Source organism: Micropterus dolomieu, linkage group LG04, assembly GCF_021292245.1.
Source record: "Micropterus dolomieu isolate WLL.071019.BEF.003 ecotype Adirondacks linkage group LG04, ASM2129224v1, whole genome shotgun sequence".
Classification (NCBI taxonomy): Eukaryota; Metazoa; Chordata; class Actinopteri; order Centrarchiformes; family Centrarchidae; genus Micropterus; species Micropterus dolomieu.
The window spans coordinates 32,706,318-32,718,883 of record NC_060153.1 but is presented as its reverse complement, the minus strand read 5'-3'; the positions used below and the strand labels follow the sequence as shown (position 1 = coordinate 32,718,883).

General features: G+C 44.3%; 2 protein-coding genes across 3 annotated transcripts; both read right to left on the bottom strand.

Moving 5' to 3' along the window:
* Window positions 1-4,438: 4,438 nt before the first annotated feature.
* Window positions 4,439-6,139, bottom strand: LOC123970379 (nuclear factor 7, brain-like). The gene is made up of 2 exons (XM_046048400.1): window positions 4,657-6,139; window positions 4,439-4,543 (listed from the first exon to the last, which is right to left on the bottom strand). The coding sequence occupies exon 1, from the start codon at window positions 6,043-6,045 to the stop codon at window positions 4,657-4,659; it is 1,389 nt and encodes a 462-aa protein (XP_045904356.1). The 5' UTR covers window positions 6,046-6,139; the 3' UTR covers window positions 4,439-4,543.
* An 813-nt stretch (window positions 6,140-6,952) lies between these two features.
* LOC123970382 lies at window positions 6,953-10,225 on the bottom strand. Of its 2 annotated transcripts, none has more exons than XR_006824953.1 (2): window positions 8,113-10,225; window positions 6,953-8,005 (listed from the first exon to the last, which is right to left on the bottom strand). XR_006824953.1 is itself a non-coding variant. In XM_046048407.1 (2 exons), exons 1-2 carry the CDS (start codon window positions 9,972-9,974, stop codon window positions 7,051-7,053), a joined length of 1,293 nt encoding a protein of 430 aa, XP_045904363.1. In that variant the 5' UTR covers window positions 9,975-10,225; the 3' UTR covers window positions 7,038-7,050. The 2 variants fall into 2 exon arrangements, 1 of the variants encoding a protein (XP_045904363.1); XM_046048407.1 differs by having other exon boundaries at window positions 7,038-7,094; window positions 8,726-10,225.
* Between the last annotated feature and the right edge of the window lie 2,341 nt (window positions 10,226-12,566).

The following is a 12,566-nucleotide window of genomic DNA, read 5'->3' as shown; positions in this document are numbered from 1 at the left end:
ACTGATGTCTCTGAGGTACCTTTGCACTGCTTACAACATGCATCACTCAAAGTAAGTGATTGGTTTTCTATGTATGTGAAATAGCGTAATAAAGAGACAATATGTATGATGGTTCAGCGTGACGCATCTTCAGTGTAAATCCTCATGTTTCAGCCTGCTGCTGCGTTTTAGTTGTTTTGGTGGGTCTGGTTTGTTTGTTTTAGTGGTATACGCCGCAATAATAGAGATAGAAATAAATACCCAAATAGGCTATGGGTTGGATAAACCTGACCTTACTTTTTAATAGGCCATAGGAACATTGTTAAAGTACTCACTTTTATGTAACTTCAATAATTGCACAGCTTATTTAGATTTGTCATCCCTTGCTGCAACTTTGGTGGAGTTAGGTAGTGAATAGCAGCAGTTTAAACAATCCTTAAAACAAAGTGAGTCATATCCTTCAGATGTTCCACCAGATTCTCCATCTTCACTTCTTTACCATCTATGTATGCTCTGGCCCCTCTGAAGTATGCCAGCTTCCCCTCCTTTTGCCCCTTCTCCACCACTGGCCCCAGGAGATTTGGTAGTGCTGAGATCCTCCTTGAAGTAGTATCGATGATTTTGAAGAAAGTCGTTCTTCCTGGCCTGCTTCCGTGTCAGATCCCGCGCTGATCTTGATGCAAACCTGATGATAATCAGCTGTGGTTTCATGTTTTGTCTTCTCCTGCCTTGAGGCGACCAAGCCTGTGGGCGACATCTACCGCTTCAATCACCGCCTTGCAGATCTCTTTGACTGTTGTCTTAACATTCTCTGTTTGATTTTCAGCTACCCCAAGTAAGCGCAGACACCACCGTCGACCGTATCGTTAATTCTTTCTTCCAGACCCGCCATCTTTTGTGGGCGGGCCGTTGGAATGTTAAGAGGTTAAAGTTTCTAGTTTCCAGGTTTACTTCAAGGGTGTGCAGCCTATTAAATATGTGCAGTAATGTTTCTCCCTCTTTCCTCTGACTGTGAGTTCCCATTTGGTCAACAGACTTTACATTGTGATAATGTCATAGTATTTTAATTCACTTGGCCCGAGGAAAGTTGTTCTGCAAAACCCTGAATGGTCACTTGGCAAAATTGGAAGCAAGGCCGAGCGGTGGCGTCATGTCCAGGTCTTATTATAAATCTATGGTGTTTCGTGCTAACTAGCAAATGTTAGCATGCTGATGATAGCATTTAGCTCAAAACAAGTACACAAAAATGTGTGTGCATGTGTGTGAGGTATATGCTGTGTCAGTGTCAGACCTAGCAGGAAGCTTCCGGTCAGAGAACTGAGGCGAACGCGGAAGTCCCTTAACCCTGCGCTCTATCGAATAGCCAGCAGGGGGCGACTCTTCTGGTTGCAAAAAGACGTCCAGCTCCATTAGAAATAATGGTAAAATGTTGCTACCTTTCAGCTGATTTATCACCTCAGTAAACACTTTCCTAATGAGTTTATGGTCTCAATCGCCAGTTTCAAGTCTTCTTCAACACAGCGTGATGTTCATTTAGTAGATTATCGTCCAATTTAGAGGAAAATAGACCATAAAGCAGAGTATGTTTCAGGACGGGATTATCTGTGATTGACAAGTCATTACCATGGCGACCTGTCAATCAAGCTAGAGTCACTTCTACCCTCGGTACCGTATAAATTTAACCAGCGCTGCTGAAAAAAAGCCATTTTGTGTGTTTACAGATAAACTTCCCGCCACCAGGGGGAGCAGTAGTCAATTTAATCAAGCTGCAACATGGCACAGGTGCTGCTGACCCAAGGGATGGGAGCCAACAGTTTTTTGACCGTGCAAAGGTGGTATGAGGAATGAAGATGGAGTTATTGTATCTTGTTCGGTAGTTACGTCTATAAATGTAGTCTGTATATTGGAAACCGCATCAACTTAAAATAAATCCATATTGGCAACATTGGACATTAGATCACATAGTATACGCATCTCAATAATTAAAATCATTCAATTAGCAACCATAGTGGCTTTTTAGTAGTCATACGTTGTTGGGAAATTGGGAACGGTTGGGTCTCTGTTAATAATATCACAAAGAGTACGGTGTACACTTGTTCTATATTAAAAGGAGTCTGTTACTTGATTCTAGCTAATGTTTATTTTGGGTTCATTCCGCTGTAGTAAACCAGATTATAGGCAAATATTTGCGGGTTGTGTTAAAAAAGTAGCGTTCAATACTACCAATTTGATAAGCCACCTAAAAAAGAAACACCCAACGGATTACAGTGAGTTCACTCAGGTAACTCAGGCGATGGCTGCACCCAGCGGTGTAGTCTTCTTGTGATTTTTCCCTCTCAGCCTCAGGTACCACACACACACAGAATGACACACACTCTCAGTATCTAAGTAATGTCTCCACTTCTCCCACCTTCATTGATCCACCACACTAACGTTAGTTAAGTTCAGTACAATTCAATTTCCCAGCAATCCCCTGCTGTTACAGTTACGTCGCCATGTTTCTACAGTAGCCCAGTAACAGTGCTACTTCTTGTAGAATTCTGGCAGTGTAGACGCTCATCACAACAATGAATACGTATGTTCGAAGTTGAAGAAGAAGTAATAATAAAAAAGAATGGTTTGGCAAACGTTTTTTGCCAATTTATTTTATCCATTAGATGTGGAGCCTGAACATCAGACATAATGTTTAAACTGATTAATATGGTGTTTGGTTAGCTCAGTCGGTAGAGCGCATGACTCTTACCTACAAGGTTGTGTTCAATCCATACAGTGGGAGTAATTTTCCCCCTCTTTGACAAATAAATTATGAAGACACCGTTTCACATGTTGTGCGCTGCTCTCCAGGCAGAGGACATTCCTGCGCTTGTCATTCAGGGAATCCAATCTCATGTTTTCTGATGGCTATTTCAGAGGTGTGTCAAACAAGCTACAGATTCAAAATTCTACAAAGTAAAAGCTCTCAACGCAAAAATTGTATTGGAAAAGTTGCTGCAAAAAATGTTCTCATGCTCTTATTTTGCAGGCAAAATAACTAAAGAGGAAGTAATTATGTACGTCACTGTTGAAATCTATTTCAACACAAGCTGCTATCACTGTATTTTATTAAATATTTGCTGGTATCAAAGTACCGAAATTTGGCCACGGACTAGATATTATTGCTCTTGGGCAGTTTTTGCGATGGGCAATAATCACTGAGAGAAATAATGTATTTCCCCTGTCAATGTTGTAAATTATGTAGTTGTATGGTAATTTCATGTACAAGAAGTGGCTTTTTACCTACCTATCATTCAGTCTGTTCTCTGCACATTCATCACTGTCTGGTTTGGATCTGCCACCAAAAAGGACAGGAGCAGACTACAACGGACAGTCAGGACAGCAGAAAAGATCATCGGTGCCAACCTGCCCTCCATTCAGGACTTACACATTTCCAGAGTCAGGAAACGGACAGGAAGCATCACTGCAGATCTATCTCACCCCGGACACAACCTGTTCCAGCTCCTCCCCTCTGGTAGGCGCTACAGAGCACTGTACGCCAAAACCAACAGACTCAAGAACAGTTTCTTTCCACAAGCCATCACTCTGATGAACAGCTGATTTCTGACTCTCAATGTAGGCTACTCACTTCATGTGAAAAGTGGCATCTCCCATCAGTAATGATTTTTGGATGTTTCATTCATAATGGTAATTTTGACAACATCGCTCTTGTAAAAGGACATATTATGAATAAAAAAAAGTGTCATTTGGAGAACGTTATGAAATAAAAACGGATGAAAAGAGATATTTTAATAAAAATCTTTAATCTTTCCATGTAGCGCCATCATCAGGTCAACATGTTAATGTGTCCAACAGTTTAGTTAATGACAAAATACATTCAGAACTAAAGACATTCCCATCAGCCATCACAAGTTGTTAAAATAGTTGATGTTACTTTTTTTTATTTTCCATTTATCGTCTGTCTTTTCATACGTCGAGTTATTTCACTTATTTTCTGATCTTTATACAGCAGAGAAAGCCGTCCACCTTAATAGAGCGACTCCTCCTCTGACTTAACGTCCAACAGCAGAATCCAACTGATGAAACTGAATGAAACACTTTGACAGACAGAATCATCTCGGCTTCATCACATCAAACTGAAACGTGTACAAATATTTTAGATCATTTAAGACATATATTTTATATTTTGGAAAGATTTCACACGTGATTTCATCAGCTTCCACAAAGTGGCTGCTGGTCTTCATGGCTCCACACACACGTCAAAATAATAAAACATGAACAATTATTTAAAACACAGTGTGGATAAAAAAGAAACCGCTAAACCAACCAAACATAAAGAAACTCAGTGAAATCATTTTACATATGAAAAGGCCGACAGGAGAAACAAAAAGCTGATTGTCAGAAACAATAGAATAGAATAAATAGAAATAGATAGATAGAAACAATAAAATAAAGAGATGTTTGGAATAATGAGACAGCAGGAGGACAGGTGCAGCTTAACAGGTTAAATTCAGAGACTTTTCCCTTTAAGAAATCAACAACATCATGAATATAATCATCCTCTTTATCTCTGCAGATGTAAATTAGCCTAAGGCTAACTCTGGTGTAATGCATCAAATGTTTACATTTATGTTATTAATTGCACATGGTCCCTTCTAAATAAAAATCAATCAATAAATCAATCTAACTGCTCTGTTCCACTGTCACACAGACCTTCACTGCTGACAGCTTCACTTCATCTACAGGGCTAATCAATGGAAACATCCTCTCAGTGAAAGTGTGTGTGAAGGTGTGTATGTGTGTGTTAGTATCAGGATCAGAGAACGACAGCTTTCCTCTGTTCCAGTCCAGATTCACTCTGATCCTCTGGAGCTTCTTCTGAACTCTGAGATCAGTGGATGAAGCTGGTGGTGACCATGTTAAGTATTTACCTTCATAGAACCAGATTCCCCATAATCCAGACCGTATGAGTCCCTTTCTTTGAACAGACTCTGCTAACACACCCAGTGTCCAGCCTGTACTGTCTCCAATCTCGACATCCCAGCTGTGAGTTCCTGAGTTAAAGCCCTCAGAGCCCAGGACAGAGCAGTAATCATCAAACCTCTCTGGATTGTCAGGAAGCTGCTGTCTCTCTCCTCGTCTCACACTGGTCAGATCTTCAGACAGGATGAGATATGGATGAGCAGTGTTTGGGTCCAGAATGAGAGGAGTGTAGGAGACCATGTCCTTCATCTTGTTCCAGATGTTGAAGGCCAGGTTGCCCAGGTGTTTGGCCTGGTCTATCAGAGCTCCTGAGGGCAGCTGTGGATCATCCAGCAGGGGGCGCTGCTGGACTCTTTCCACTGCAGCCTTGTAGTTGAGCAGGAATGAGACGTCTTCAGCTCTCAGCTCCTCCTCTGTGGCTCTGACTGTGTCTGAAAGAGCTGCTATCTCTCTGCTCAGAGCCTCCATCTTCTCCTTCATCATCTGACTCTTCTGCTCCTCTTCCTCCCTCAGTGCAGCCATCCTGGCCTCCTCTTCCTCCTCTAGAAACTGCTGAAGCTTCTTAAACTGCTCCTTAATCTGCCTCTCTGTGTGTCGGGCCTGGACCTTCATGTGTTCTGCTGTTTGATCAAACTTCACTTTAACTCGTTCACAAACCTTTAACTTCTTTTTTAAGGGCTCCAGAGTTTCCTGAAGTTCCTTCTTGTGTTGTCGTGCAGCTTCATCGACGGGTCTGAATCTGTGGTTGATGTGTTTTTCTGAGTCTCTGCAGACGAGACACACTGGCTGCTGATGGTCCAGACAGAAGAGTTTGAGTTTCTCAGAGTGCAGACTGCAGAGAGCCTCTGAAGCTCTCTGATCTCTCTCCTGCAGGAAACTCTCACACAGGTTCTTTAAAGCCAGATTAGGAGGCATGAAGCTCTTTGAATGTCTCCTCTTACAAACTGGACAGTCCTGACTTCCTCTCTCTGTCCACCAGCTCTGCAGACAGCCTTTACAGAAGCTGTGGCAACATGACAGGATGACAGGATCTTTAAAGATGTCCTGGCAGACAGGACAGCAGAGATCTTCCTCTAATCTGGAAGCCATTTAGTCTCTGAGTGAAGCTGAAGTCACAGCAGCAGACGCTCAGACAGGAAACAGTCAGCCATTCAGTCCTTCAGTAACGGCCCTGAAAGTTACCTTCACTTTGAGTCTTTGTTCTCGTCAAACTCTTTTCTCAGTTTGTGGATTCAGCAGCAGGTTGAAGTGCTCGTATTCCCAGTGTTCCCAGTATTCCCAGTATCCCTCCTGTAGCTGTCCTCTCTCAGTGGAAGTGCTGGTTCTGGTCTGAAGGGGAGTCTTACCGTCTGACTCTCAGTGTGTCTCGTCTCAGTGAGGCAGAATTTCCTGGTTTGTCTCAGGTGAGGGGCGGAGTCTCTTCAGAGTATGAACACACAGGATTGGCTCTTATTTTTCCATCTGCAGTAACAATAAAATCTCCAGATAATCCCGTCTTGTTAGTAGATTGTGACGGAGCTCAGCTGACTGGAACACATGGGAATTATGACTTTAGAACATTTAAAAAAAAAAGAAAGTAAAATTTAAAAAGTTATTTTGCTGAACACGTTTAAGAAATGAAATCGTTTCACTTTTTATGTTTAGTTTTATTAATTCATAACTTAAATGCAGAATCTTCAATATGGCTGAAATCACTAATCATCAACATACTAATAGAAATGCTCTCATTTTCCCCAACAAATTATACAATGTACAGAAAAGATTTTGAACTTTGAATTATTTTGTTCATCAAAATCTGATGTGTGAATTAAGTGTTCTCTTAGTTTTGAGCAGTGTATTTCAGCGCAGCACCTTATTAAATGTAACCTCTGTAATAACAGTGTGTCCTGTGGTGAGTCTTCTGAAATAAAGACTTCAGACGTCTTTAAGGATTTTATTCTTTGCAAAGGGTCAGACGGACATACAGACTGCAACCAGTCTGCAGAGTGTAAGCCAAAGAGCCAGTGAAGAAACAGGTGACTTTATACTCTAATGTTATTATTACGCAGCTGTCTGACGGAGGAAGGGAGTAGAAAGTCCAGAGACGAAGGCCGGTCATGGACAGTCAGATGAGAACCCCTCTAACAAGCTACTTTCACCTAATAAAGCATCAAACAGCACAGTGAAACATAGACCTGTAATAATACAGCACATAAAGGTAACAGTTTCTTTACCCACTCCGCCCCCTTACACGATGAACGGATCCAGTCAACATAGAACCAAATACAAAAACAGCTAACAAACATTAGCCGTCCCTCTGCTACCCAGGCCCGAGCATTATTTCACTTCATATCAAACACAAACCTGGTACATTGCACATATTTGTTGTTAATTGTTAATCGTTGTTGTTCAATATTTTTATATTGTCACACACATTACATACATACATATATATACACACACACACACACACACACACACACATATATGTACTGATACTATATACCATTCGCCGGCAAGTTTGGCCTCCTGAGGCTTGACGAGTCCTCTTCCAATGGTGTACCCCAAGTAATCGGTCTCACTAAAGGCCAGCTTACACTTCTTGGGGTTGGCCGTCAAACCCGCGTGCCAAAGTGAGTCCAGCACCTTCTGCACTTGCGGCAGGTGGTTTTCCCAGTCTGGGCTCTGAATGACCACATCATCCAGATATGCCGCTGCAAAGTCCCTATGCAGTTTCAACACCTGGTCCATTAACAGCTGAAAGGTGGCAGGAGCCCCCGATAACCCAAAGGGCATCATTCTGTATTGCCAAAGGCCCCCGGGAGTGGCATAGGCCATCTTCTCTTTAGACTCAGCCAACATGAGGACCTGCCAATACCCCTTCGTCAGATCCAGGGACTCACAGCTGGGCGCACTTCATGTTCTATCAGGTGGGTGCACCCCGGGAGGGAGGAGAACACATCCTGTTTCCACCAACTCCTTGACCTGCTGCAATTGGTGATGGGAGAGATCTGGTCCCAGCTGCACTTCGTTCCTGGCCAGGTCGGGCGGATCCCTGGGGAACAGACAACTGAACAATGCCTCTCGGTCATGCCACTTTTTCAACAAGTTAACGTGATATATTTGCTCAGATTTCCTCTTTGCTGGTTGGCGCACCTTGTAGTTTACCTCCCCTACCTTCTCTAGTACCTCAAAAGGCCCCTGCCAAGTAGCCAAAAACTTGCATTCCACCGTGGGGACCAACACCAGGACTCTGTCTCCTGGTTGGAACTCCCTGGGATGGGCAGTCCTTTTATACACCCCCCTCTGGTCTCGCTGGGCCTTTTCCAGGTGTTCCCTCACAATGGGGACCACTGCTGCTATCCGGTCTCGCGTGTCCCCTACATGCTCAACCATCGTGCGGTGGGGGCAGGGTTGCTCCTCCCAGGCCTCCTTAGCTAGATAGGGAGTTTCTATAATGGGTAAAGGGACCACAGGATGTCTGTAAGACGGTTTGGGGGCAGTGATCTAACACTCCGGGCGTTTTTTCCACCCCCAGTTGAGCTCCCATTAGGTGCGTGGGGGTTAACTGCAGAACCGTAGTCCGATGAGTCTGGGGCACAAGGAGTTGCTCAGTGACGTTATCCTGGCTCTTAATGACTTGATACAGGAGGCCGTTTTTTTTATAGAAAAATGGGGGTAGGCGGGGGCTACTCTACTTCCTACCATCATCCCCTCTATCACCTGGACATTCATCAAGGCATTGCTAAGGGTGGGGTCCTGAAGCTGAGCTGTGCCGTGCCGTACTGACCTTTTAGGGGCTGCAGGGTCCTTGGGCCGTCCACGTCCTCTCCACTGAGGCTGGTCAAGGGTTTGCAACCTTCTGGCCCTTCCTGCCCCAAGTCCAATCCGCTGGAGTCCACTGCAAAACCTTGGGCTACAACAGTTTTGGCAGAACAGGGTTGATCAATCTTAGCCCAGAATTCTCCCTTTCTACCCACCTTGGGAACCCCTCGTTGGGGTCCTCGGCAGCGTCTCCGTTGGGCTTCTCTCCAAAGCATAGGAAAGGCTAGACAGTCCCGACCGATCAGGACTGGGACTGGGAGGGTTTTGACAACCCCCACCTCCACGGCAAAGGCCCCCTTGGTGGTGGTTAACTTTACCACCGCTGTGGGATACTCTCTGGTCTCCCCATGGACACAGACCACCGGGATGGAATGGTTTTGACCCAGGGGCGGCTCCTCCAACACCGCCTCTTGCACCAAGGTATGGGAACTGCCGGAGTCCAGCAGCACTTCCACATCCCAGTGATTCACAATCACGGGGCAGGTGGGCCATTGGTCCTCCCCTTCCCCCAGGAAGGCAGCAAAATGCACATGGGGGCTGCTAGCGGACTCTGCGGTGGGCATCTTCTCATCTGACTTCTCGCACTGCCATGATATGTGACCCCACTCACCACAGTGGAAGCACTGGTGCGCCTCGGATTTCGGCAAACCCTGGGGCTGGGTGGGCCGTCTAGTGCCCCGAAGGTAGGAGCGGAGCAGAGGGCTGACCGCTGGGGAAGCCTTTGCGGAAGGCCCCTTGGGCCTAGCCGGGGCGACAGTCTCCTTGCGGGTGGAGCGGAGCATCTCCGAAGCCGCCTGGTACTGTTCTAGGGCTTCCACCAACGCTGTCGCGGAGGTCAATTTCTGCTGACTTAGTGTTTTTTTGGCTTCATAAGGTAGGGCCCTTAAATAGCGATCCATAACCAGGGTCTCGACGATGGCGGCCGGGCTTTTATTTTCGGGCTCTAGCCAATTTTTGGTGATCCGAATCAACTCATGCATCTGGGAGGACCAACTGTGGAAACGTTGAGCCATACTAAACTTAGTCAGGCCGTGACGGCTCTGGATCTCTTCCTTTAGCAGGTCATAATCTTGGTCAACCTCAGCCTCCACGTCCTGGAAAGCCTGCAGTGCCTCACCTGTCAGGAAGGGAGCCAAGAATCCCATTCCATTGTGCCTTGGGCCACCCTTCTCGGACCACCGTTGCCTCAAAGACGTGCAGGTACGCTTCCACATTGTCAGTGGCTCCCAGCTTCGGAATATAGTCCCCCACCCGAGGTCTCGCCCTCGCTCCTTGCCGAAGCTCCTGTTCCCTTAGCTGGTTCACCTTTATTTTCTGCTGCAGTAAGGCCGCATATGTTTCCTGTTGCGCTCTCTGGGTCTCCACCACCATTTTTTGATCAGCTGCTCCATTGCGCTTTGGGGTCCGTAGGGCTGAAGGCCGGAGAAGAGGTGCGTCAAGTCGTCGATACCTTCAGTCATCCGCACATAAGCCACCGACGCCCGCATTCTCCACCACGTGTGACGGCCCAGCCCCTCTCCCCAGGCTTTTAAGCTCCTTTTAGCTGGGTCTCCTTGTGCTGTCTTTGTCCTTCCCTAATCAGGGATTGGACACACCTGCGGCTTCCTACGGGGTACGGCCTTCTGGGATATGTAGTGTAAGTGGCGGCCATTTTGGGGTCACGAGGCTGCTGCATCCTGGGAAATGTAGTGGGGATGGCGGCAGCCATCTTGAAGCCTGACATCCGCCCATAGGCCGGAATGTAACACCCCCCTACTACCTGTCCCCTGGTGATGCCACAATATGTACATATGTATATATACAAATATAAATTTTAAACTGGTCAACAAGCAAATACATGAGAACACAGCTGAAAAACACAAATATTTATAATAAAAAACTAGTTTTCTCCAGTAATTTGAAAATAGTATTTTGTGTTTTATCATGATGTAATCATGCTCCAGCTGTGTATTACCTCGATAAGAAGAGAGCCCTTCCCTCAGCACTTTTCATCTGTAGCTCTGAGTTTCATTTGTTGTAATCTCAGTCATTAGACCTGTGAAACATTTGACCATACAGCAGTATGCCAATTCAGATCTGAGGAAGTAGCTGAACAGGTGTTTGAGGCCACCTATCCACCTGTTTTCTCAGCATATAAGTGTTTTAAGTATGAAATCCTTAATGTAAAGTCAAAAGAGCCCAAACTCTGAGCTGGTAACTGTGTTTGCAGTGTCTCATCATGTTGGACAGTGCCGCAGTATCCGATTAGTAGCTCCAGAGAACACAGCTCCTCCGCCAGTGGTGGATCTCTGATGCTCGAGCCTGTTCTCAGGGCGTCATATACCGACGATTTGAGAAAGAGTGACAAAGCGTAATTAGTGGACGCTCTGGAGCGTCCCCTACAGACCGGAAGTGTTTGTGATAAAGGTGTTGACAGCCCCCCGAAGCCCATACCCTTACCACTACCATCAGAAATGTTAGTACCTAAACCTAAGTCACTGACTTTAAACACGTCGACCGACGGACTCAACTCAGCTGCTAATGAGACAGTTTAGTACACTTTCAATTAATTTCACTTTAAATCAATGTTTGTGAAATGTCTGCGTCCGAGTGGTGGAAAATTAGAGGCAGCATAAACAAATATGTAGAATAAAATGGTACAACAAATGAATGTCACCATAAAGACTTGTCGCCACATATAAACATCATGCTGTTCAGATATTTCACAGAGTAGGGGTAAACCGCAGTTTACAGTTGCAGTCCAAGCTGTGACAGCACCTTCAGCACGCAACCCTTGATGGAGCTGCCAAATATCGCGTGATTTCGTCATCGTCATCGTCGGCTGTCTTCGCAAAACTGTTTTCAAGCACAGCAAGTAAATTTCTTTTTTCAAATTACAAGTTGTGTCTCTCGTTTCATGTGTCACAGTAATGATTAATCTACAGGTTATTTAGTGCTTTAACACACATGAAGTTTGCCCTGTCAGAGTTTTTCAGTGTAAAAATAAATCGTGTTGATACGTCAGGAGTTCCTGTCTACAGTGACCACAAGTGTTTCTTTTGTCCCGCTGCTAATGTGGTGACTTTTCTTTGTGTTGCAGCATTTATTAAAACATGTTTATGTCATATGATACCAACAGAATATGCCAATAGCGTGGGTCAGAAAGACAGAGGTCTGATTCAGCCAGATATTTCTGGACATCTCTATGAGAAACATTAGTCTCAGGTCAGCTGATAAAGTGGCTTTGTTCCGATAATGCAGGAGGAGGGCAGAGATAATTGGAGAGGAGACTAGACAACAGGTACAGATCACATTATGAAGTCTTCTCCTTGGACTAGCAGAGGAAGCTGCATGCTTATATTAAGAGAACGGCTGACGTAGTAGGTGTCAGTAAAAAGCTCTCAGAATGCAGATCACTCATAGTGTTCTTACTAAAACAATTTTAAATTCATTTCAAAATGTGAAATTTGTATAGGCCTATTCTGTAAATAGCTTTTTAATTGTTATCTTAATTTTATTGTTTATTTTTATTTTATTATCTTTCTAAATTATGTTTCATTTTTTCACTGTTTCTGAAACAACATGCAAATATTCCCAGTGCAGATCAATAAAGTCTTATTTTACGTTAATCATGTCAGGTTCATAAACAATGTCCATCTAACCATTTCCCCTCTGTTTTAGGTTTATATCATATATTTATAATATATCCTTAATATAATATGAAATATTCTAAACAATTCAAGTTTGGGCTGTCAGGTTACTTTTGAAACTGAATACTTAAAATAAAAATAATAGTAATTTGATTTTTGTTTTTAAGATAAAGGACA

Coding starts and splice junctions, on each gene's coding strand:
- LOC123970379 (XM_046048400.1), bottom strand. CDS start 6,045: ATGGCTTCCAGATTAGAGGAAGATCTCTGCTGTCCTGTCTGCCAGGAC.
- LOC123970382 (XM_046048407.1), bottom strand. CDS start 9,974: ATGTGGAAGCGTACCTGCACGTCTTTGAGGCAACGGTGGTCCGAGAAG. Junction 7,095..8,725: donor GACCCTGCAGCCCCTAAAAG/GTCAGTACGGCA, acceptor ATGCTTTATTAG/GTGAAAGTAGCTTGTTAGAG.